This window comes from Eupeodes corollae, chromosome 1 (genome assembly GCF_945859685.1).
Source record: "Eupeodes corollae chromosome 1, idEupCoro1.1, whole genome shotgun sequence".
NCBI classification, from domain to species: Eukaryota; Metazoa; Arthropoda; class Insecta; order Diptera; family Syrphidae; genus Eupeodes; species Eupeodes corollae.
The window spans coordinates 74,156,932-74,178,625 of record NC_079147.1 but is presented as its reverse complement, the minus strand read 5'-3'; the positions used below and the strand labels follow the sequence as shown (position 1 = coordinate 74,178,625).

Below are 21,694 nucleotides of genomic sequence, written 5' to 3'. Positions count from 1 at the left end.
TGGGCCCCATTTTTGTTGAGGAGGTTATTTAGATTTGTAAAAATAAATGCCCGAAGTTTCTCGGATTTGTGTAGTCGTGCAATTTAAATACATGATGATGATTTGCTAAAAATTGGAGAAAATTTTCTCTTCGAAGTGAATGTATTTAGAAAATTAAAACGGAGTACGTACATAAAATACCAGTCTGGCCAATTGTTGGTTCTTACCATTTGGCTTTGGTCGAAAATAACTCCTTTGAAACCACTTTCAAACCTCTTTAACAGATTTCTTATGACATAAATGCTCTATGTTCAATACTGTCCAAGAGACCTAAGTAAGCAGAAGCATTAGCCCACAGATACTTACACTTTAGACGTGTACAAGCTTTATAGATAACAGTCTTGCGGCATCACCTTAAGAAACCCGAACACTTCGCGAATGTGATCTATACACAAAATGTGGCTTGAGATACACATTCTAAGAATTTCATAGTTTCAGCCTCCTTGATTACAAGTGGCACTCATAGATAGTGGTAAAGGTAGCAAATTATGTTTTTTTCGACACTTCTCGGTTTTTGATTCCTCATTTATCAATGACTAGCTTTTTACCCGCGGCTTCGCCCGCAGTGGAGAAATTAAATAAGTATGAGAGATAAAGGGTAAGGGTATGATAATAGAAATGAGTCAATATAATAGCTAAATTTTATTGTTTGGCTAAGATCAACAATTTTTAAAAATTACTACAGACAATGAAGTTTCAACACCTTAATATATGCTTATTGTAATGCAACAACAAATGTTAAAATATATTTCACTGTAACAAAAATAAATAATTCTGAATTCTAACAATTTAAAAAAATAAGATACAAAGTATTAGTTTAAGATATTTTTATAGACAATGTTATAAGTTTTCCCATCGGGTGCAAATATGTGTAAATTCCGGGCTACACGTGAACAGGCTACATAAAGTTGGTCATGGTCATGAGAGAAGCATGGGTTTTCTAAATGCACTCCTGCTACCTGTAATGTTTGTCCTTGTACCTTGTGTATAGTAACAGCAAAGCTAAGCTTGACGGGAAACTAAACCCTTTTAAATTGGAATGGAAGGTCAGTGGGAATAATTGGTATCCGAGGTGTTATAACACTATTTCCCTTACCGACACCTGTTAAAATAGTAGCACCAAGTATGTTCTGTCCCAATTTTGTTATCCGAAGCTTTGTTCCATTACATAGCCGAGGAGCATCTAGATTTCGCATAAGCATTACTGGTACATTTAGTTTCAATTGAAGTTTATGTGACGGTACACCCGATAGTTCAAGTGAATTTAAAAACTCCACAGGATATGAAGTACTTAGTTCCGTATCCATAATTGTATCCATTGACAAATATTCCTTCATTTCTCCTTGAACCTCGTTTAAAATGTCAGTGTTGATCCTATTCACAATTTAATTTCTTGGTGCTAATATTGCTCTTGCACACAACCACTGATCACTACACAAGTTTTGTTGCAATTCCGGAAAAACATTAGCAATGAGATCCAATAACTTTCTACTAAATTACAAAATTCTCTTGACAGTGATATGTAGCCTTCAGCGTCAAATTCTGAACAACCATCACCAATTTTCAACAACATTTCTGCGCAAAGTCCTGAATCCACATCATTATGAAAATGCACTCTCATATTCGTTTTCAGGCGGAGTTTTTCAACTGTCAGCCATAAGCTTGATGATTTAATACACGCTTGAATTTCATCTGATGATGTCCCCCTTTGAATCACTGGAAGGGTTTGACGGAAATCACCGGCCAATAAAACTACCATGCCTCCCATTATATCTGTACTATCTCGAAAGTCCTGGAGGGTCCGGTTTAAAGCTTCTATAGCCTTCTTGTGAGACATTCTACTTTTATCCCACACTAAAAGCTTGCATTCTCGCAGCATCCTACCTCGTGAACTATTTTTACTAAAATTACAGATTGGCGAATATTCCTGTGCCAAAGTCAATGGTAATTTTAAAACGGAATGTGCCGTACGACCGCCCTTTAATAGCGTCGCGGCAATACCTGACGAAGCTACAGCAACTGCTATTTTGCGGTCCTTTCTGATGGACATCTATACTAATATTATAAATGCGATTGTAAGTTTGTTTGTTAGAGTAAGAATTAACATCAGCGAGTAAGATCTAAAATAATAAAGTAACAGCTAACCACAAAAATTATGGATAACCTCAAAAATGTGAATAGTATTATACTGCATGTAACGACAGAAGAAAATAACAATAAATATAGAAACATTAGAAACAGTTGAAACTATATTCAATTGAATTAGATATTGTCGTCACCGTCGGTAATACAGTGGGTTGGTTATTACAGTATTCAGGGTTGAAACTTCATTACTATGATGCTAGATGGCGTTGAAGTAGCTAAATTTGACGATATTTTGACAAACAATTTTCTTATTTTTCGTACATTCTTTTTTATTTTTTTAATAAAAAGTATCCTATGTTACTTCTAATCCCTTTAAGAGTGTATGTGCAAAGTTTCATGATGATCGGTTAAGTAGTTTTTGCGTGAAAGCGTAACAAACTTACATTCCCATTTATAATATTAGTATAGATAGATGTCAGGGTCATATTTAAATAAACTTTAGTGCCTTTAAAGTTAAACATCCGAAGAAGAGGGTTGTGAATTTAAAAGCTTATATAAAAAGCTGAAGGTACTATCGTCAGCGAAGAAGGTAATTGGCTTAGAAGTTTTAGACAGGAGGTCATTAATAAAAATGAAAAAAGTGGTAAAACAGAACAGAGCTGCCGGACAACCAGTATTTATTTTGTACTGCTCAGTCTTGAACCCATCCAATTGTATTTGTTTTGAACTGTCCGAATGGTAATTTCTAATCCAACGAAGGATGCATTCTTCAAACCCGAAGGCACGCATTTTCGATAAGGGAGCCCGATGGCAAACTCTATTAAATGCTCATAAAGTATGAAAACCAATAATTTTACTTACTAAAAAACGATGTAAGGATTTGTTTGACTGTTCGGTCAGACAAACCGTTATATCACCAGTCGATAGGTTGTAAACAACTTAACATAACCTTTCGATGTCAAAAAAGGCTTTAGACGAGGTGATCATGCGATTTTTTTTAACATCGTACTTGGAAGAATAGTACAGAGCTCCCACGTTAACACCAGAGGAATTTATGCCTATCACGAGCTAAGTCGTAATAGAAAAAAGACTACGAATAGCAAAAAATCTACCACAAGTTCCCTTCGCAGTGCAAAACCTGGTACGAAATTCGTAGAATTTGGTATCACCAGCCCCGAAAAACATGAAATATGTTGTCCTTTTCTACGACAGGTTTTCTCTTTCATAGACTAACAAAATCAGTAATATAAAACAGTTATTTGAAAAAAATGTGAGTTCTTTCAACAGTCTTGTTATTTTTTATTTATTTGCTATTTTAAAGGTCGAAAACAACAAATTAACACCAATACAATAAAATGTATGAAGCACTGTCCCGGAAACCAGACATTGCACCTCTTCATTTAAAATTAATTTATTAATATTTTCAAACTTTTAAACAAATTTAAATTATAAGGAACACAATTATTAACATTAATTTTATGAATAAAAACAAAAATTAGTAATGGGTGGTCCCGCCTTGATTATAAATAACCTCATACATCCTGTTCGGTAGGGAATCATACAAATTTTTGATATAGGACAGTGAAATCGAGGCCCAGCTACACTTAATGGCTTCTATTAGCTCATCTTTACTACCATATTGTTTCCCAGATTCATATACTTTTCGAGCAAGCCACCCGAGCCAAGCGAATATGGTTGCCAATCTAACAATGAGACATTTTGGTGCTCTAGAAATAGTTTTACTACTCTGGCATTGTGGATGGGTGCGTTATCCTGCTGCAATTTCCATGACGAGTCACCAAACAATTCGTTAATCGAAGGAAAAACCTCTTCGAGTACCTCAATGTATGATTGCGCATTCATACGAGGAGACAAAAACTGCAACTCCAAAGTTCCATAATTAGTAATGGCTCCCTAAACCATAACACCGCCCACTCGGCTGTGTAAACGATCCAAATGATGTTCCTCTTTCCGCAAATCATGGAAGTAATAGTAAAATCCATCAGGCCCCTCTAAACTAATTTTTTTTTCGTCAGAGAAAACAACACGGTACCATTCCTTACTCCATGTCATGTTAGCACGACAGAAACTAAGGCGTTGCTCTTTACGAGACGGGTTAAGCGGTGGTTTTTTCTTAAGCTTTAATCTTTTTAAGTGTGTAGCATTAGAAATTACCCGTTTTACGGTAGATACACTTGCTTTGACATCACTTTTTTCTTTTATTTTGGGGGCAGAATCATGCGAATTTGACGCGAGTCGCAGGATTGCTCTTTTGTCAGCAGCGCTAACGACACTAGACGTTCGGCCTTTCATATTTTTACCATAGCTGGACTCGTTCCGTAAAAATGTGGATATAACTTTGCGGCTTCGTTGCGTTTTTTTAGCTATTTGGTGAATAGACAGGCCACACTCGCGATAAGCTTTAATTTTAGATTTCTCGTTCTTTGCCAATGATTTACAACGACCCATTTTGACTGAAATTATCTTAAAATGACTAAAAGAAATGGAAAAATATTTTTTAATAACTACCTGGCTTGTGATCCACACGAAAACTGATAATATAGGGGGTGGTGCTATTCAAGTGAACTTAAATAAAACCACGTTTTTCACAGTAGTTTCAATAAAGTTAACAAAAACTATATTTAACGGAACATTTCCAATGTAAGAACTAAGAATTCGGTCACAGAGATAGCAATTTAAGAGATAATCACCCCTATCACAGAGTCCCTCGTAGCGAGTCCCCGAAAATTGTGTTACGCTACGAATACGAATACATTTACATCATAAGCCCCGAACGAATTCAAGAAAGCATTGCCACACAGAAATACTAATTTCGGAGTTTTAAAATCAGCTGATATGCGTCAAAATAAGAAAATTAAATAAAAGTTCGTTTTTCATCTTTGGATTTGTTCTTATTTTTATTTGTTTTTGTCTTTAAAAGTTGATTTTGGTATCAAAACGGCGCACTACAGCGCTAATTGGATCTCAGGCTAGGTTGCCTTGAGATCGCCATTTCTACCTATCTTAAAAGTTGATAGTATTGTCGTTGCAATCTTTGCAATAAATGAAGAAAATACACGAAGACTGGATGAATCATATGATTGACGCGAAGTGGTTGGAAGACGCCGTGGAACATTTCCCACATCAACTACGTCTGATAACATCGAAACATCGGCAAGTTGGTTCTTTTCACAAGGTTCATTTGATTCTAAAGGCTCGGAAGAATTTTCGAATATATAAGTTTGTGGATCTTTTATTCCGCTGGTCAAAGTTCATTCATTCTTATGACACCTTCTTCGAGGCTGCTAAAAAATGCATTCTATTTGCTCCGCCACCTGTAGCTTTGCATTCTTTTTGTTCTCAACCATGTTCCTCTTGATTTATGCCTTCCAATCTAACCATACTTAAGAATTAAATTAAATTATAAAAAAGCTTGGACTAATTTATTCAATTTACTTTTTTCCAGCTAGAGGTGTCCTTAGAAGGTGGGCCTATTTAACTCTATTTTTACTGCTTCCCAAAACGAATTCACTTCCTCCTTAGGGATTTTTGAAAAATTCTTGGGCAACTTCAAGTTTTTCTTGAAGCATTTCATAAAGCCTTTCGAATTAAATTTTATTTGTGATAACTTTATTTAAAAAATTAAAAAAACATACATAGGTAAACACTTTCACATTAAAACAATAGTAAAACTTACATGATTCTTTTCATATATTTTATTTAATTTATCTTCGCAAGCTTAATTTTTTGTTCGTTTTAAAAACTCCGATCAAAATAATTGTTCGTAGAAAAAACTGCCAAACTTCCTATTCATTCGGGACTAGTGATACCAATTTTCACGATCTCCGAATTTCGTAGCAAATTTTTTTAGTACGACGGGACCAATGATACAATTATTCGGGTTTCGTACTACGAATCTATTACGACGGGGCCTGTGATAAGGCTGAATTAAAATATACAAATATTGCAACTGTGTACTGACTCAAAGACCCGAATTCTATACAGTTACATATTGCATAGTGGGGGCGCAAGTGAGCGGCACTGTATTTCTATGATTAATGTTTCAAATGACATGAACACAAGAACAAAGAACGAGTACGGATACAGTGGACAACACAGAAGAGATCTTTCCTTACGACAGTTCACTTGCCTTCGATGCCTCCAGCACCTCCTGAAGAACGTTAAAAATTCAAGCATAGTTCAACTTCTAGCCTAATGGAATTCATACCTCTGACAACATACTTACTCTAGAAATGCCCTCTTTTATTTTTCTCACAAATAAAATAGAATTCGAATCCTTTTATGATCTTCCTTGAAATATTTTTTGTTCTATATTATTATCGTTTTTAAACAAAAATATCTAATATACACATTTATATGGAAATAGAAAAAATTGTTTCCTTGAAAATAGAGAGAACAAAAAGAAGAGGCAAAAAAAGAGATTTTCACGATTTAACAGAAGAAGAATAAGAAATAGATAAAAAACAAAGAAAAACAAATAATTAATACGCTTGTTTTTATCACTTATAGATTTTGTATTCTCACTACAATTGAACAAAATTTTGTTTTATTTCTTGTTGTTTGTTTTAATATTTATAATTATTATGTATAATATGTATATTTATTTTTATAAATCAATCTTACAGAATGTTTCTTTCCGTCCATCGAGAAAGAAACAAAGGAAAATAAAAACAAAAAACTATTTATTTATAAGTATAATATATATATAAAAAAAAATATTATAAACTTAAAAATAATACAAATACATAATAATATTTAGAAAAAAGTTTTATCATTTTATTTTTATAGTTTTATATATTTTTTTAAAATGAGAAGATGATTGCTTGTTTGCTTAAATGCATACATTACCATTTTTGTTTGTTATGTCATTATGCCTTTTGTTGCTCTTGTTTTATTTTTATTTTTATTTTGTTTATTTTTTTAGATTCTTAAAAAGCTTATTAATTAAATTAATTAATTTTAAACCTATAATTAACAGATGAATTACTTTCTTTTTATATAATGCTGTTTTTTTTCATTTGTTTAATGTTTTCAAGGAGAATTATTATCATTTAAATTTGTTTACAACACTTCCACGTTACACTTTTTGGGCGTGTCGTGTCGATAGAGAAAAGAACATGGGATACAAAATGGGGATGAAGAGATCTGAAAGGTGCGAATCGAAGTACTTTGTTTATTCAACTCAACATGTGGTCTCCAACATCGAATCAAGTTTGGTTTGAGTTACTTTTGGCGATGGATGATGGAGGGGCGGCTGTGGCGGTGGTGGCTGCTGTTGGAATTGTGCTGCCGCCTCTGCGGCTTTTTTAGCTTCGCTACAGCGAAATTGTCTAAGGTAGTCACTGAAGTCGGCCCCAGTGGCAGTGGTGGTGGCAATTATAGCAGCGCTGCCCGCCTGAGTTTTGCGCATTTGCTCAGACAGTCGTCTAATGTTCAATTGTAACTCGTCGTCCCGCTGCGATATCGATGAAAAACTATGACGGGCTTGCAGAAGATTCGGATTGACGACATCTAGAAAACTACGTTGTGCCTGTTGTTGAGGTTGCTGCGTTTCAACGGCAACAGCAACAGCAACGGCTGACTTATTGCGAGCCGGCGAGGTAACCGGCGAGTTGTTGCATACATAATGCGGCGGCACCGGCGGAAGTGGTGTGGCAGTAAATGGTGGAGGCGGTGGCGAGAACTGGTTCTCGGGTGCTTTGAGGAACGGCGAAGAGGGCGCCGACATTGGTGGTGGTAGAAAGTCGTCTTCAATGAACAACGGCGACTTGCATCGCTGCAATTTGGGGCGGTGGCTTTTGGTGTGCTCGCCACCGCCCAGTTCGAATTTGGTGGCCGAGAACGACTTGGCCTGGCGGAAAACTTCTTTTTTGGGTGACTTCTTGATGGTGGTACTTGTTCGTGGCAGACCATTGGCCGAGTCTGGTGGCTTCCGCCAGATCCACGGGTCAGCTGGAAGTGGCTCTATGTTGCCACGACTCAACGATCGCGTCTCCTTTGACATTTTATGAAGATTCTTTCTTTTGTGCAGCGAGTTGACTTTACACTCTTCGAGGTCGGACATCTTGAGCCACGGATCGGATGGCACATAAACGAGGCACCCGGTGCTCTTGTTGTTGGTTTGATTGTACGAAAACTTTGTGTCAAAATCGGTTATATTCGGCGAGGTTTGTTCACTCTTTGATGTTTTGTGCTTTTTCTTAACTACTCCTCCAAATCCAGCTCCACCTCCACTGGGTGCTGTGGCGGAGTTCTTGGTTTCGCCACCACCCATCGCGTGCACATTCATCTCGGCCATGCGGGTCATGATGCCGTTTTCCAGTTCGAAGTCCTCATTGGGTGAAACCTTTACGGACACGATGTCATTTTCGTCAGACACCATTATGGCATGTTGATGGCGCACCGGTGGACGCGGCGACAAACTCCTTGTGGTGCGTAATTGCTTCGTCGGCTTCGCTTCGCCCAAGGAATTCGACTTCTCTAGGGCCATTTTCTGATTGCTGTTGTTGGCGGAAACACCAGCAGCCACAACCTCCTTTGGCTTTCTTTCGGTCAAGCCGAACTTGCGCATGTCTAGATTCGGACTGGTTGCCGCATTCCTGGTGGCCACAACTCTTCGCGGACTCGGAATCGAACGGCCAGTGGCCAGTTTAATCAGTTCGTCGGATTTCTTTCGCAGCTCATTCAGAGCAGTCATATCGGTGTCTTTTGAATGCATCCGGCCTGGACTGGTAGTGGCGTCACAACTTAGTTTCTTTGCCGTCGTTGAGGCGGCTTTTCGTTCCATAATTCCATTGCCTCCAACTAGGCCTCCATTCGGCCCGCTATTTAGCTTGAGTGATTTCAGCGAGCTATAGCGTGGTCCGATGTTATGGTTGCCGATGCCGACGCCTCCGCCGCCGCTGCCGCTAGTGGAAGAGTTACATGTGCATTTGGGAACGCAGTCCATTGGCTTTTGATGGTTGTTGGTGCAAGTGTTATTGTTCGTTGGTGAAGTAGTCATACTGCTACTGCTGAATCGAGCGGGATGATAAATTTTACTACTACTGCTAATATGGTGTGGGGATAGGGATGATGATTCGTCGAGATGATTGCTAGTGTTACATATTGTAAGTTGCTCTGCTGAAGTTCGCTGCTTTGGATTGGTGTTTGATGGCGATGGCGAGGAGAATTTATTTTGTAATGGGGAAGACGCATAAGATGATAAACGATGTCCTTGGCTCTCGGCCCTTTCTAATCGAGCAGCTGTAAAATTTGTTTAATTATAGAAATTTAATTTAATTACAATTTATAAATGAGACAAAAATTAATTACCATTAGAAGTGCTTTTAAGAGAAAGGTACGGTGCTGCGTTATTGGCACAAGAGCCGGACCCTTTATGCTAGAGAAATTTTTCAGCGAGAGCTTTTGTTGAAACGGAACTTGACGATGAAGCCGCTGCTTGATAATAAAACGATAAATGTATATTTGAATTAAATGGATTTTTCAAAATTGAAAAACTTATAATTTTACGCTATGATGATTTTGTCAAAGCTTTTACAAATATTTACGACATTTTTCTAAATACATAGGGATGTTTAAATATGTGATGAATTTTACAAAAATAATCTTTTTCAAGCATTTTATTTTTACATAAAGTGAAAAGTTTTGAAGGAGATTGAGGTCTCCAAAAATAAGAATTATGCATATGAGTGGAGAAATTAGTTTCTTACTGTTTTGATTAATACAAAAATGATAAAGTAATACAAAAATTTGATTGCATTTGACTTCCATAAGTTTTCCGTTTCACTTTATGGTAGCTCTTGAAAAATAAACAAAAATTGTGTTAATTATTTAAAAAAGGTTTTAAAACTTTATCTTTTCGGGATGAAATTGATATTAATAAAGGAATGAAGTTTGGGTTTTATACAAAAAAAAGTTTTAAAATATGTTTTGGGACAGCATCACCATTTTATTAATGCGCAGTAATACTTATTTTGTATGAGAGAATGTACTGCCCAGAAAGAGTCAAGTTGACAAAATATGGATACTCAGCTTTATTTGAGATTGAAAACTCGAATTTATACTCCATTTTTTTTCCTTCCCTCGAAGTCACAATAAAGTAGAAACTTAACTTAAGGTTTTTATTGGACCTTGTTATTCCAAATTCTTTGAACTTTTATCTCGATGAAACTATTTTTGGGAGAATTTTGTATCATCATTCGAAGATTCGTGAAGACGAACATTATGAAAAATTGATAGTTAAAAAAATGCAGTACAAAATGCAAAAAAAACGAGACGGCAGCGGACGAATTCTCGGGATGGAATCAAGGGTGGCGTCTACAGTTCCAGTAAGATTGAACTACTTAGTGAACACCTTATAGGGCTTCTACGACATATTCGGAGCCCAGGCCTTTAAGGAGCGGTTTATCCGGCTCCCCGTCCTTGGAGTTATACTAAGGATCTGGCCCTTCAATTTGGGGGTTGTGCCGTCAGGGTGACTTTCTGGCCACGTAAAAAATACCTTAGTTGCGAAGCACCAACAAGCCTCAGATACGGACGGATTCACTGTTGACAACCCACGCAAACGAAATAAGGACAACGAACTTCGGATCTGTACGTGGAATGTTAGGTCCCTTAACGGACCACGTGCAGCCGAACAATTAACGGAAGCCCTAAACTGCAGCGAGGCAGATATTACCGCCATCCAAGAAGTGCGATGGGATGGACCGGGCAAACGCAAACTAAAAGACTGGAACTAGACTCAGGCAAAAAGTCTTGAGTTTCAACAGTGTGAGCGAGCACATCACGACAAAGCCTAATATGCACATTTCCCAACTGAGGAGAAATATGAAGACACCAAAGACATATTCTCCGAGCTCTGGGACAAGACATATGAGCAGTGCCCTGGCTATGACATTAAAATTGTCTTAGGAGATTTTAATGCCAACATTCCGGGGGGCCATTCTAAGGGGCCAACATTGACCCGGATTACTATCTCGTTGTAGCCAAGGTACGGCTACGGATATCCCGATCCAAGCCAAAACAAGAAAGTACTGTGAGAAGTTTTGACGTTAGACAGCTACAATCGCAAGACTGCCATGTCCTTTTCCGATCGAGTCTCTTATAATCTCTTAAGGAGTCCTATGCTGCCTGCATTAAGCATTGAAAACCAGTGGCATCATTGCCTGGCAGCCATCAGAGATGCCGCCTCTGAAGTGTTAGGTTTCACACGGCCACCACAGCGAAACCCCTGGTTTGACGACGAATGCCGGCAAACGCACGCAGCGAAACAAGAGGCATACAAAACGGCACTGCACAGAAGAACCAGAGCTGGATACGAGCTCTACGAGCAGAAGCGGAGAGAGGAACACCGGCTTCTTCAAAAGAGAGCCGATTGAAAGTATACGAGAAACAGTACGTATCTCAAAAGACCGCTTGAGTTATATCCTTCATGCAATATTGGGCATAACAAAGCTGTCGGAGCGATATGTGCCGTTTTTGCTCACTACGGACAACAAGTGCAACTGTAAGACTACTTTGGAGCAGTGTTTGACGCTGTTTAAGACCAATTCGAAGGAGTTCCTGCGTGGTTTTTTGGACTTTGACGAAACATGGTTCCACGCCAGAGGCCAAACAAAAAAAACAGTCAAAACAATGGACTTCAACTGGCGAGCAGTCATATCGGTCGTAAAGGTGATGGTTCTCTGGGATTCACAAGGTGTGATTTACATCAACTAGCTGGAGAAGAGAAAAACATTGGCAGGGTTGCAGTATGCCGAATAATTGGACTTGACTCACAACTCCGCTTTCACCAGGATCAAATTTAGTTGAATTTAGAAGCTCTATTCAGAAACCACATATTTGTTGGAAAATGACCATCAAATTTTTTTCTGTGAAAAATTTTTAGCTACCAATTTAACTTTTACCTTACGAAGATCAAATTCCATTATTTTGACCGTCATTTATCAACAATCAACTTAACCGATTCCCCTGGCACGTTATTGGGGTTCCAGCCAAATATAAGAGTTTTGCACTAATAAAAGCTTTGTAAATTATAGCCAGAAGAGGTGAAGGGTTTATGGCCACATTTAATATGTGTTAACTCCACAAGAAATAGTTTGTGCTGCAGATACCCAGATGTTAAAACTGTTCAGTCTCTTGAATGCAAGTACCACCTATTGATAGTGGCATTGGGGAATGCTATCATATGCTGCCTTTCATAATCCACATCCAAAGGACAAGGATGAAAATCTAAAAACCAATATGAAAAGTTGGGGGTCGCTGTCATCAGCGAAACAACTTTGTAGGTTAGATGTTCCAGACAAAAAGTAATTTATAAAAATAAGAAAGAATCTCGGATACAAACCGGAGCTATGAGGCACATTTATTTTGTGAATATCAAATCTGAAACTGTCCAAAATGTATTTCCAATCCAACAAAGAAGAAATTTATCAATACCAAATGCCAATACCAAGCAAACTGGACTCATCAATCGAGCTTACAGAAGGAATGTCATGGGAAACGAGCGTCGGAACAGGGACGATGTAATGTTACGCACATTTATAAAAATGACTAAAAATATTTAATACCTTTGGTTAGGTTAGGTTTAAGTGGTTGTTCATGATGGAATCGGACACACTTAGTCCGGTTTAATGGCCCATTGTCATAACACATGAATCTTGAGGCTTCCTCCTAAGCTCAATGGAACCAGTTTGAGTCCCTTACGAAACGTGGGAGGCTGATTATGCTGATATGATTTAGATCGTTAAAGAAGAACTCTGCTAGGTAATTCTTGCGTTTTTGAGCTAGAGCAGTACATGCCGTACAGAGAAGGATAAGAACTGTTTCCTCCTCGTCCATACAGCTTGTGCAAAGGCCATTTGAGAATACGTGGTGTGCTTTCCTATTAGACAGTGTCCGGTTATGACACCTATTATCGGGCTTTTATGCGATCTGCTTAGAGATAGCAAGCACCTTAAACGCTTTAAATATAGTGTTGCCAGATTTTTTGTGTGAACTGACACGTGGTGATGTTGTTCCGCCTGGTGTTTGCCTTCTTCATAGCGTCTTGCATTAGCAACAGTTTACAATTAGCGATTGGTATGCCAGTATGATCCAACGTGGTAGGATGGGCTGCACTTTACCGTTCCTGGTGAGTTCATATGCGTTACAGTTACCTGCAATGTCACTATGGCCCGGCACCCAGCAAAGGTGAATATTAAACTGTTGTGCCATCTCCTTTAGAGACGATCTACAGTTGTGGACGGTTATAGAGTTTGTAGAGACAGAGACCAGAAATTTTATAGCGTCCTGACTATCTGAGAAAGTACGGATATCAGATGTTTATATGACGTTTTCTTAAGGACAAGACTTCTTGTATCGCCAAAAGTTCAGCCTGCAACACGCTACAATGATTGGGAAGGCGGAATGAGACACTTAATTTCAGCCGTTCAGAGTACACACCTCTGCTAACCCCATCTTTTGTTTTTGATTCATCTGTAAAAAATTGGATTGACTCTTCTTCCAGGAATGCCCTATCCTTCCAGAAAGATTTGGTAGGCATAGAAATCTGGAAGTTTCTGTCGAATTGCAGTTGGGGGATGGTGTAGTCTGTGTGCTTTGGAATTGATTCTAAATACCTTAGAATTACGGAGTGGCCAATGTTGTTGCTAGTCCACTGTGAAGAAGCTTTGAGGCGAAAGTAGAGCTTGCAGCTATTTGTTTGCTAAATATGTCAAGAGGTGTAAGGTATAGCAAGGTGTCCAGTGCCGCAGACGAGGTTGTGCGAAGCGATCCGCTTATACATAGGCAAGCTGAACGTTGGACTTTATTTAGCTTATCCCTGTTTATAACTTTCTCTTAAGCAGTCCACCATACTGCCACACTGTACATTAAAGTCGGTCTAATTACCGATGTGTATAGCCAATGCTTTATTCTGGGTTGTAAGTCCCATTTATTACCAATAGCTTTTTTGCAAAAAAAAAGCTACAATAGCTTTTTTGACTCTTTCCTGTACGTTGCGTTCCAATTTAGTTTTATATCTAAAATAAGAATCAGGTATTTAGTCTCGTCTGAGAATTTTAATAGGATTCCTTTAATAAGGGTGGGTTGACAAATGGAATTTTGTATTTCCTCAAAATAAGACTAAATCGGTTTTGTGTGGGTTAACACCCAGTCCACACCACCTTGTGGTGTCCCTCTACTAACGAGTCGTCTGCCAGAAGAGTTGCCCAGTTTTGAGTAAATTATTCCGATAGTTAGCAATAAATGAATTAACTCCCCAAGCCAACTCTCTACGTTTAGAGGTGTTAGTGCAGATGTGTCCATGTTGTTAAAGGCACCTTTGATGTCAAGGAAAGCAACCATAGTGAACTCTTTAGAAAGAGGCAATATTCGTATTTGGCGTACTAAGGTGTTTAACGCCGTTTCCACCGATTTACCTTTACTATAGGCATGTTGAGACTAACACAGAAGTCTTGTATCAATACTTGCCCTTAAATGGATATCAATCAATCTTTCCAAGGTCTTAAGAAGGAATAATGATAGACTTATAGCTCCTAGATCTTAGGGATTGACTTGCGAGCATTTACTTGCTTTGGATATAAAAACAACTTTAACTTCTCTCCATGCCGAGGAAGTATGGACCAGGTAAAGACAGCTGCTAAAAATTGCCTCAAGAATTGGTGCAATTATGTCTGAAGTTTGGGACATTATAGACATTATGAATTTGCATTTTTTTAAAACAAATAGTTGTCAAGTTCTTATTAGTAAACCCGATAACCCGTTTAAGGATTTTAGATATTAGCATCTTTTTCTTTTCTTTTCTTTTTATAAAAACGTAAAATCTTTTAAAAACTTTTGAATATTGATTTTTATTTTTGATAATATAAACTTACCATCATTTTCATCATTGTCTTCCGTTGTAACACCAGCGGTGGTGGAAGTGTTTGAGTTCTTTAATTGTCATTTAACTAATTCTACGGTAAGAAATTTTTTAAGTCTTTCAAAATATTGCGAATGTAATTCTACATCATTATGACCAGCGCCCTTTAGTTATAAAATGAAAAAAAGAAAATATTTATTTAAAATAAATGTTCATTTGAGAAAATATTAATTTTAATATTTACTTCAACCCATAATGGTTCAACAGCTTTTGGGCATCTTTCGTATATTCCAATACCATGTGAAAAATCAATAACTTCATCATGGGTTCCGTGTATAACGAGTACAGGAGATTTTACTTTAGAGACCTTATCAATACTGAAAATAAAAAAATAAATATAATTTTAGATTTTATTTGAAATAGACAAAAATTCATAACACTTGTGATCGATAAGAACAAAGTCTAAAATAATAATCAAAGGAGCAGAAACGTGCACTGCACATCTTCAGAGCTAAATTAAACTTTACTTTATTTACCGAAATCTTCTTTATCATGTTTTATTAATTTATATTAATTTATTATGTTGCAAAAAAAAAACCGAAATTCCCATTTCAAGATCAAAAAGAAAACAGTCAGAAAAATTGTGTAAATCTATGTGTTCACTTTTTATTTTTATGAGGTCATTGAAATCTCAGAATATAAATATAATAATGATTAATTTGTAATACATTCATTTTATCAGCATAATCAGATTAAGATTGTGTTTAGATTCAAAGTCCATTTAATTGTTTGTTTGGGATTTTATTGAACTCTTGTTTTATATTCTATTTAAAATACTTACTCGAGGTTATTGTTATGTGTTTTTCAAAAGAGAAGATGAATAATAAAATATTTCGCAAGTTTTGTTTGAGGAGTTGAGATTATTTGAATAGGCTCAAGGTAACCTCCATTTTTCAAGGTTACGCATATTTTATTTTATTTCAACTTCTTAGTTGGGTTCATCATTGTATAGGTGTGCTGACATATTTATAGATACCGAGTTCTATGATTCATTCAAAAGAAGTTAAAGAATTATACTTTTTCTTAGAAGTTAGAAAATAAATGTTTTCCACCTGATTGGTTTGTTTACTATCATAAAGTCATCTAATTATTTCTTTGAAGTGAGATTTATGAATCAATGAAAACAAGTCTTTCATAGAAAACAGCAATTAAAAGTGCTAAGCAGAATTTGTATCAAGGAATTTATAAAATGGCAAATAAGAATTCTTTTTAAATTTGTGCCAGGTCAGTGCCCCCAATCAGAACAAAACAACAGCTAGAAATTTAAAGACGTTTCTTTTATGTCTAAGTTATTGGATCGATAGCTAAAAATATTCTTATTTTGAAATTTGATAAAGACTTCCGGGCAGTCAGGGTCAGCTCAAATGAACTGAAAAATTTGTTTGATAAGCAAAAAAAGGCCGCAAGATACGTAGTTGCCATTATCGAACGTGACTGCTCAGGTCACCAACTTTCCAATCTATGACACTTGTAGAGTTACGGTAGAAAAATGTAAGAAAAAAATGGTCGTTAGTAATAAATATGACTTAGATTTCTACTTAAATACAGCTGTTTATAGTTTTTTAATGTGATAGGAACAACAAATACAGTTTCAAACAATATTCTTAATGGCTCCGGAGTATTGCAGGAGCTATTGATACGAGTAGGCCAATTTACAGAAACATCTGTTGTCATTATCGTTTACCTGCCACTGTACTCAATTGAGTCATTGGAAATCATTTTTTTGAGGTCAAAGGCTATTTACAAGTTGTTTGGTTACTATTTGTGTCGTTTTGTCCTCGCGAAAGTAAAAGGTTTATTAAATTTTTAACTATTGACTAACTTGTGTATAATCTATTATGTTCATTAGGTTATTTATCAAGAAAAAATACTGGAAAAAATATATTCTAAAAAGTATTCCTTCTTGTTTGTGGTAAGTCGCACGCAAAGTACACTGGCCAAGACCGTGTTAATTTGTTCTTGCTGGATTTGTAGATAGATGTTCAAATTGTAGACATGTCTACATGCAAGAGGACACCAGCGTCCACAGGTTTTTCTCAAAACCAACCTCTGTCTATCAACTCCTACTCTCACCTCCCCGCGGTGAACATCGGGTGCCTAGTACCTCAACTGGAGATTGGGTTCCAACCCCAGTGGAAAGTTGTTGGGAGCAGCAAACGAGAGAGGGGGGAGAGGTGTTTCCACTAAGGCACCTCTCCTTATCCAGGCGGCAGCGGACGAATTCTCGAGATAGAATCAACGGTGGCGTCTACAGTTCCAGAAAGGTCGAACTACTTAGTGAACACCTTATAGGGCTTCTTCGTGGAATGTTAGGTCCCTTAACAGACCAAGTGCAGCCGAACAATTAGCGGAAGCACTAAACTGCTGCAAGGCAGATATTACAGCCATCCAAGAAGTGCGATGGGATGGACCGGGCAAACGCAAACTAAAAGACTGCGATATCTATTACGGCGACTGCTACCGAGAACAAAGACAGCGTCTATTTGGGTGTGGATTTGTTGTTGGAACTAGGCTCAGGCAAAAAGTCTTGAGTTTCAACAGTGAGAGCGAGCGCATCACGACAATCCGCATCAAGGCTAAATTCGCCAACATAAGACTAATATGCGCGCATGCCCCAACAGAGGAGAAAGATTAAGACACCAAAGACATATTCTTCGAGCTCTTGGACAAGACATATGAGCAGTGCCCTGGCTATGACATTAAAATTGTCTTAGGAGATTTTAATGCCAAGCTAGGAAGAGAAGACATCTTTGGTGGCATAATCGGGAGATACAGCCTGCACGACACCACCTCCGACAACGGATTCAGGCTGGTCGATTTCGCTACGGGGCGAAACGTTCTGGTAGCTAGTACGCAGTTCACATATTTTAATATCCACAAGGGGACATGGAAATATCCTGATCAATCAACCGTCAACCAGATTGACCACATTGCGATCGACGCACGACACTTCTCCAGTATCCAGGATATCCGAACATTCCGAGAGGCCAACATTGACTCGGACCACTACCTCGTTGTAGCCAAGGTACGGCTACGGATATCCCGATCCAAGCCAAAACAAGGAAGTACTGTGAAAAGATTCGACGTTAGACGGCTACAATCGCAAGAGACTGCCATGTCCTTTTCCGATCGAGTTTCTAATAACCTCTTATGGAGTCCTATCCTTCCTGCATTAAGCATTGGAAACCAGTAGCAACATTGCCTTGCAGCCATCAGAGATGCCGCCTCTGAAGTGCTAGGTTTGACATGGCCACCACAGCGAAACCCCTGGTTTGACGACGAATGCCGGCAAGCTCACGCAGCGAAACAAGAGGCATACAAAACGGCGCTGCACAAAAGGACTAGAGCTGCTCGACGAGTAGAAGAGGAGAGAGGAACACCGGCTTCTTAGACGGAAAAAAAGAGAGCATGAGAAGCGCGCGATCGAGGAGATAGAGGGATGTCACAAAAGGAATGAGGTTCGTAAATTTTAGCAAAAGGTAAAAAAAACCTCCCAAGGGTACCAGCCACGAACCGAAGCCCGTAAAGACAATCAAGGGAACATCGTAGTAGAACCGCAGTCGATGCTGAGAATATGGAAAGATCACTTCTCCAAATTATATAACGGCGATGACGAATCGAATTCCGCTGTAAGGGAGATAGAACCACTCAACCTCGGCGACGCAGATCAACAATTCCGCCTACCCGACCTTGACGAAGTGAAGATAGCTATATCTAAACTTAAGTCAAACAAAGCTGCTGGAGCTGACGGCATCGCTGCAGAACTATTCAAATCAGCAGGCGATGACTTGGTAGGGAGCATGCACCAACTCATCTGCAAAATATGTACGGAAGAAAGCATGCCCGATGAGTGGAATCTCAGCATGGTATGCCCGATACATAAGGAAGGAGATCCTATAAATTGCGCCAACTACAGACGCCTTAGTCTCCTTAACATTGCGTATAAGATCCTCTCTGCCGTGTTATGTGAACGTCTGAAGCCATTCGTCAACAACCTGATTGGTCCTCATCAGTGTGACTTCAGACCAGGAAAGCCCACTATCGACCAAATATTCACACTACGGCAGATCTTGGAAAAAACCCAGGAGCTTCAAATCGATACCCACCATCTCTTTATCGATTTTTAAGCCGCGTATGACAGCATCTATAGGGAAGAGCTCCACCGAGCAATGTCTAGTTTTGGCATCCCTGTCAAACTTATTCGTTTGTGCAGAATGACGATGGAGAATGCAAGCTGCTTTATCAAGGTCGGAAAAGATCTTATCGGTGCATTTGATGTCAAAAAAGGTTTTAGACAAGGCGATGCACTGTCATGCGACTTCTTGAACATCGTTCTGGAAAGAATTGTGCAAAACTCAACCGTCAACACTAGAGACACAATCTTCCAAAGGTCCATCCAATTAATTGGATACGCATATGATATTGACATAATTATAAGATCAAAGCGTGTCAGTGGAGCGTTTTTGAGCAATGCGACGGAAGCGAAGAAGATGGATTTAGTGGTCAATGAGGGCAAGACCAAGTATATGGACACTGAACAACGACGTCTTGGACAAACGTCACCATGGGCAGCTACAACTTCGAGGTAGTAAAGGACTTTGCCTTCCTAGGCACCGCTATTAATACAGACAACGACACCAGCGCTGAAATCAAACGAAGAATAATTATTGCAAATCGCTGCTTCTTTGGACTTAGAAGGCAATTGAGAAGTATTTATGGCGCTGAGGCCTGGACCCTATCAAAGAAAGATGAGAGCGTCTTAGGATGCTTCGAGAGAAAAATTCTTCGGGTGATTTTTGGTCCCGTGCGCATAGATGGAGAATGGAGGAGAAGATATAACGACGAACTGTACGGGCTGTACAGCGACACTGACCTAGTTAGCAGAATTAAAGTCCAACGACTAAGATGGCTAGGTCATGTAGAGCGAATGGACATCAACGCTCCAGCCCGGAAGGTCTTCGAATCCAATCCCGAGGGACGGTGCAATAGAGGAAGACCGCGACTCAGGTGGCGCACTCAGGTGGGAGAGGACCTCAACCAATTTGGCGTGCGAAACTGGAGACATCTAGCTAGGGACCGAGCTGGCTGGAGACGCATGTTGGACAATACTGAGGTTCCATTCATCGGGCATGCTTTCTTCCGACAATATCTTAGTGATAAGTTGGTGCATGCTCCTAACCAATTTATCTTCACCTGCTTTAAAGAGCTCGGCATTCAAGCCATCCGCTCCAGCGGCTTTATTAGACTTCAGCTTAGATATGGCAATATTTACTTCGTCTAAGTCGGAAGGACGGGATTGTTGGCTTTCGTCGTCTATGTTCAATGGATCATCCTGACAGCGAAATTCGGTTCGTCGTCGCCGTTATACAGTCTGCAGAAGTGGTCCTTCCATATCCTCAGCATTGACTGCGATCCCACTATGATGTTTTCACTTTCGTCTTTTCAGCCTTCTGTTCTAGGTTTATGTACCTGTGAATTTCGTTTCACCTGTTCATAAAACTTTCGAACCTCATTCCTGCTTTTATACCTCTCAACATCTTCGACCGCACGCTTCTCATGCCCTCTTTTTTCCTTCTGAGAAGTCGGTGTTCCTCTCGCCTCTTCTGCTCATAGAGCCCTTGAGCAGCTCTCGTCCTTTCAAGACTGTATTAAATAAATAAAATTAATAAGCTTGTTGGGTGAGGCCCTGGTTTACACAATACTATAGTGCCACCTTAAGTGAGTGTAAAAACCACCTGAAATACTTTACTTTACTAAACCGGAAACAAAAAGAACAGCCTGTTTACATTGTTTTAAATCTGCGATATTTCTGTCAGAGGTTCTTACGAAATATGCGTTATCAACCATAATAGGCTAATTATAGATTTGTATAAATAACCACATTAAGAAACAGACTATTATCGATATTATTTCAGTTAATAAGAAAATAAAAAAACAACAAAATTAATTAACCGAATTGTCAACTTATTTTTGACGCTTTATTCTGGTTATGATTGTGAATTCCCTAACATACAGAAAACAACAAAAGAAAATGAAAGCTATCAGAAGCCTTAAGCTAACTGGAATCCAATTATTATTATCAAATAATTTACAACCTCGTAATAATAAATTTAATTCATTTACGGCGCTAGACATACGATACAACAGAACAGTTATTAATCTATAAGTACGAGAGTACCAGCCAAGCCCAAACAGTTCATTACTTTATTATTAGAACTAAACGAATATTATGTATCTATTAAAATAAATAACAATTCTTTTTTGTTTTAAGTGGATACTGAAAAAGTTTCAGTTTCGATTACAACTTGTTGATGAGACACAACACAGCGTAAGTGTTATCTCAGTTATTTCTTAATGTACTTACAAGGCACATAGACATTACATACTTTAAGATTCTTATGAAACGACGAATCATACATTGTGAATGGAATGAAATGGACACTGCCAGACAAACCCACTTTAATATCAAAAAAAAAAAACAACAACAATTACAAATAAAAACGTCCCTTTTGTGTTTCTTTTTTTTTCTGTTTTGTCGTATTTCGTTGTCACTGTTTTGTATATTTTGTATTTTTGCTTGTTTTCCTTTTAACATGCAAGCGGATGTATTTGCTTTGATAAGAG

General features: G+C 38.3%; 2 protein-coding genes across 2 annotated transcripts; both read right to left on the bottom strand.

Moving 5' to 3' along the window:
* Positions 1-1,058: 1,058 nt before the first annotated feature.
* LOC129940415 (uncharacterized) lies at positions 1,059-1,376 on the bottom strand. Its single transcript, XM_056048738.1, has one exon. It carries the CDS (start codon positions 1,374-1,376, stop codon positions 1,059-1,061), a length of 318 nt encoding a protein of 105 aa, XP_055904713.1.
* A 5,434-nt stretch (positions 1,377-6,810) lies between these two features.
* LOC129953178 (uncharacterized) lies at positions 6,811-15,042 on the bottom strand. Its single transcript, XM_056066047.1, has 3 exons — positions 15,024-15,042; positions 9,460-9,582; positions 6,811-9,390 (listed from the first exon to the last, which is right to left on the bottom strand). The coding sequence occupies exon 3, from the start codon at positions 9,146-9,148 to the stop codon at positions 7,328-7,330; it is 1,821 nt and encodes a 606-aa protein (XP_055922022.1). The 5' UTR covers positions 9,149-9,390; positions 9,460-9,582; positions 15,024-15,042; the 3' UTR covers positions 6,811-7,327.
* Between the last annotated feature and the right edge of the window lie 6,652 nt (positions 15,043-21,694).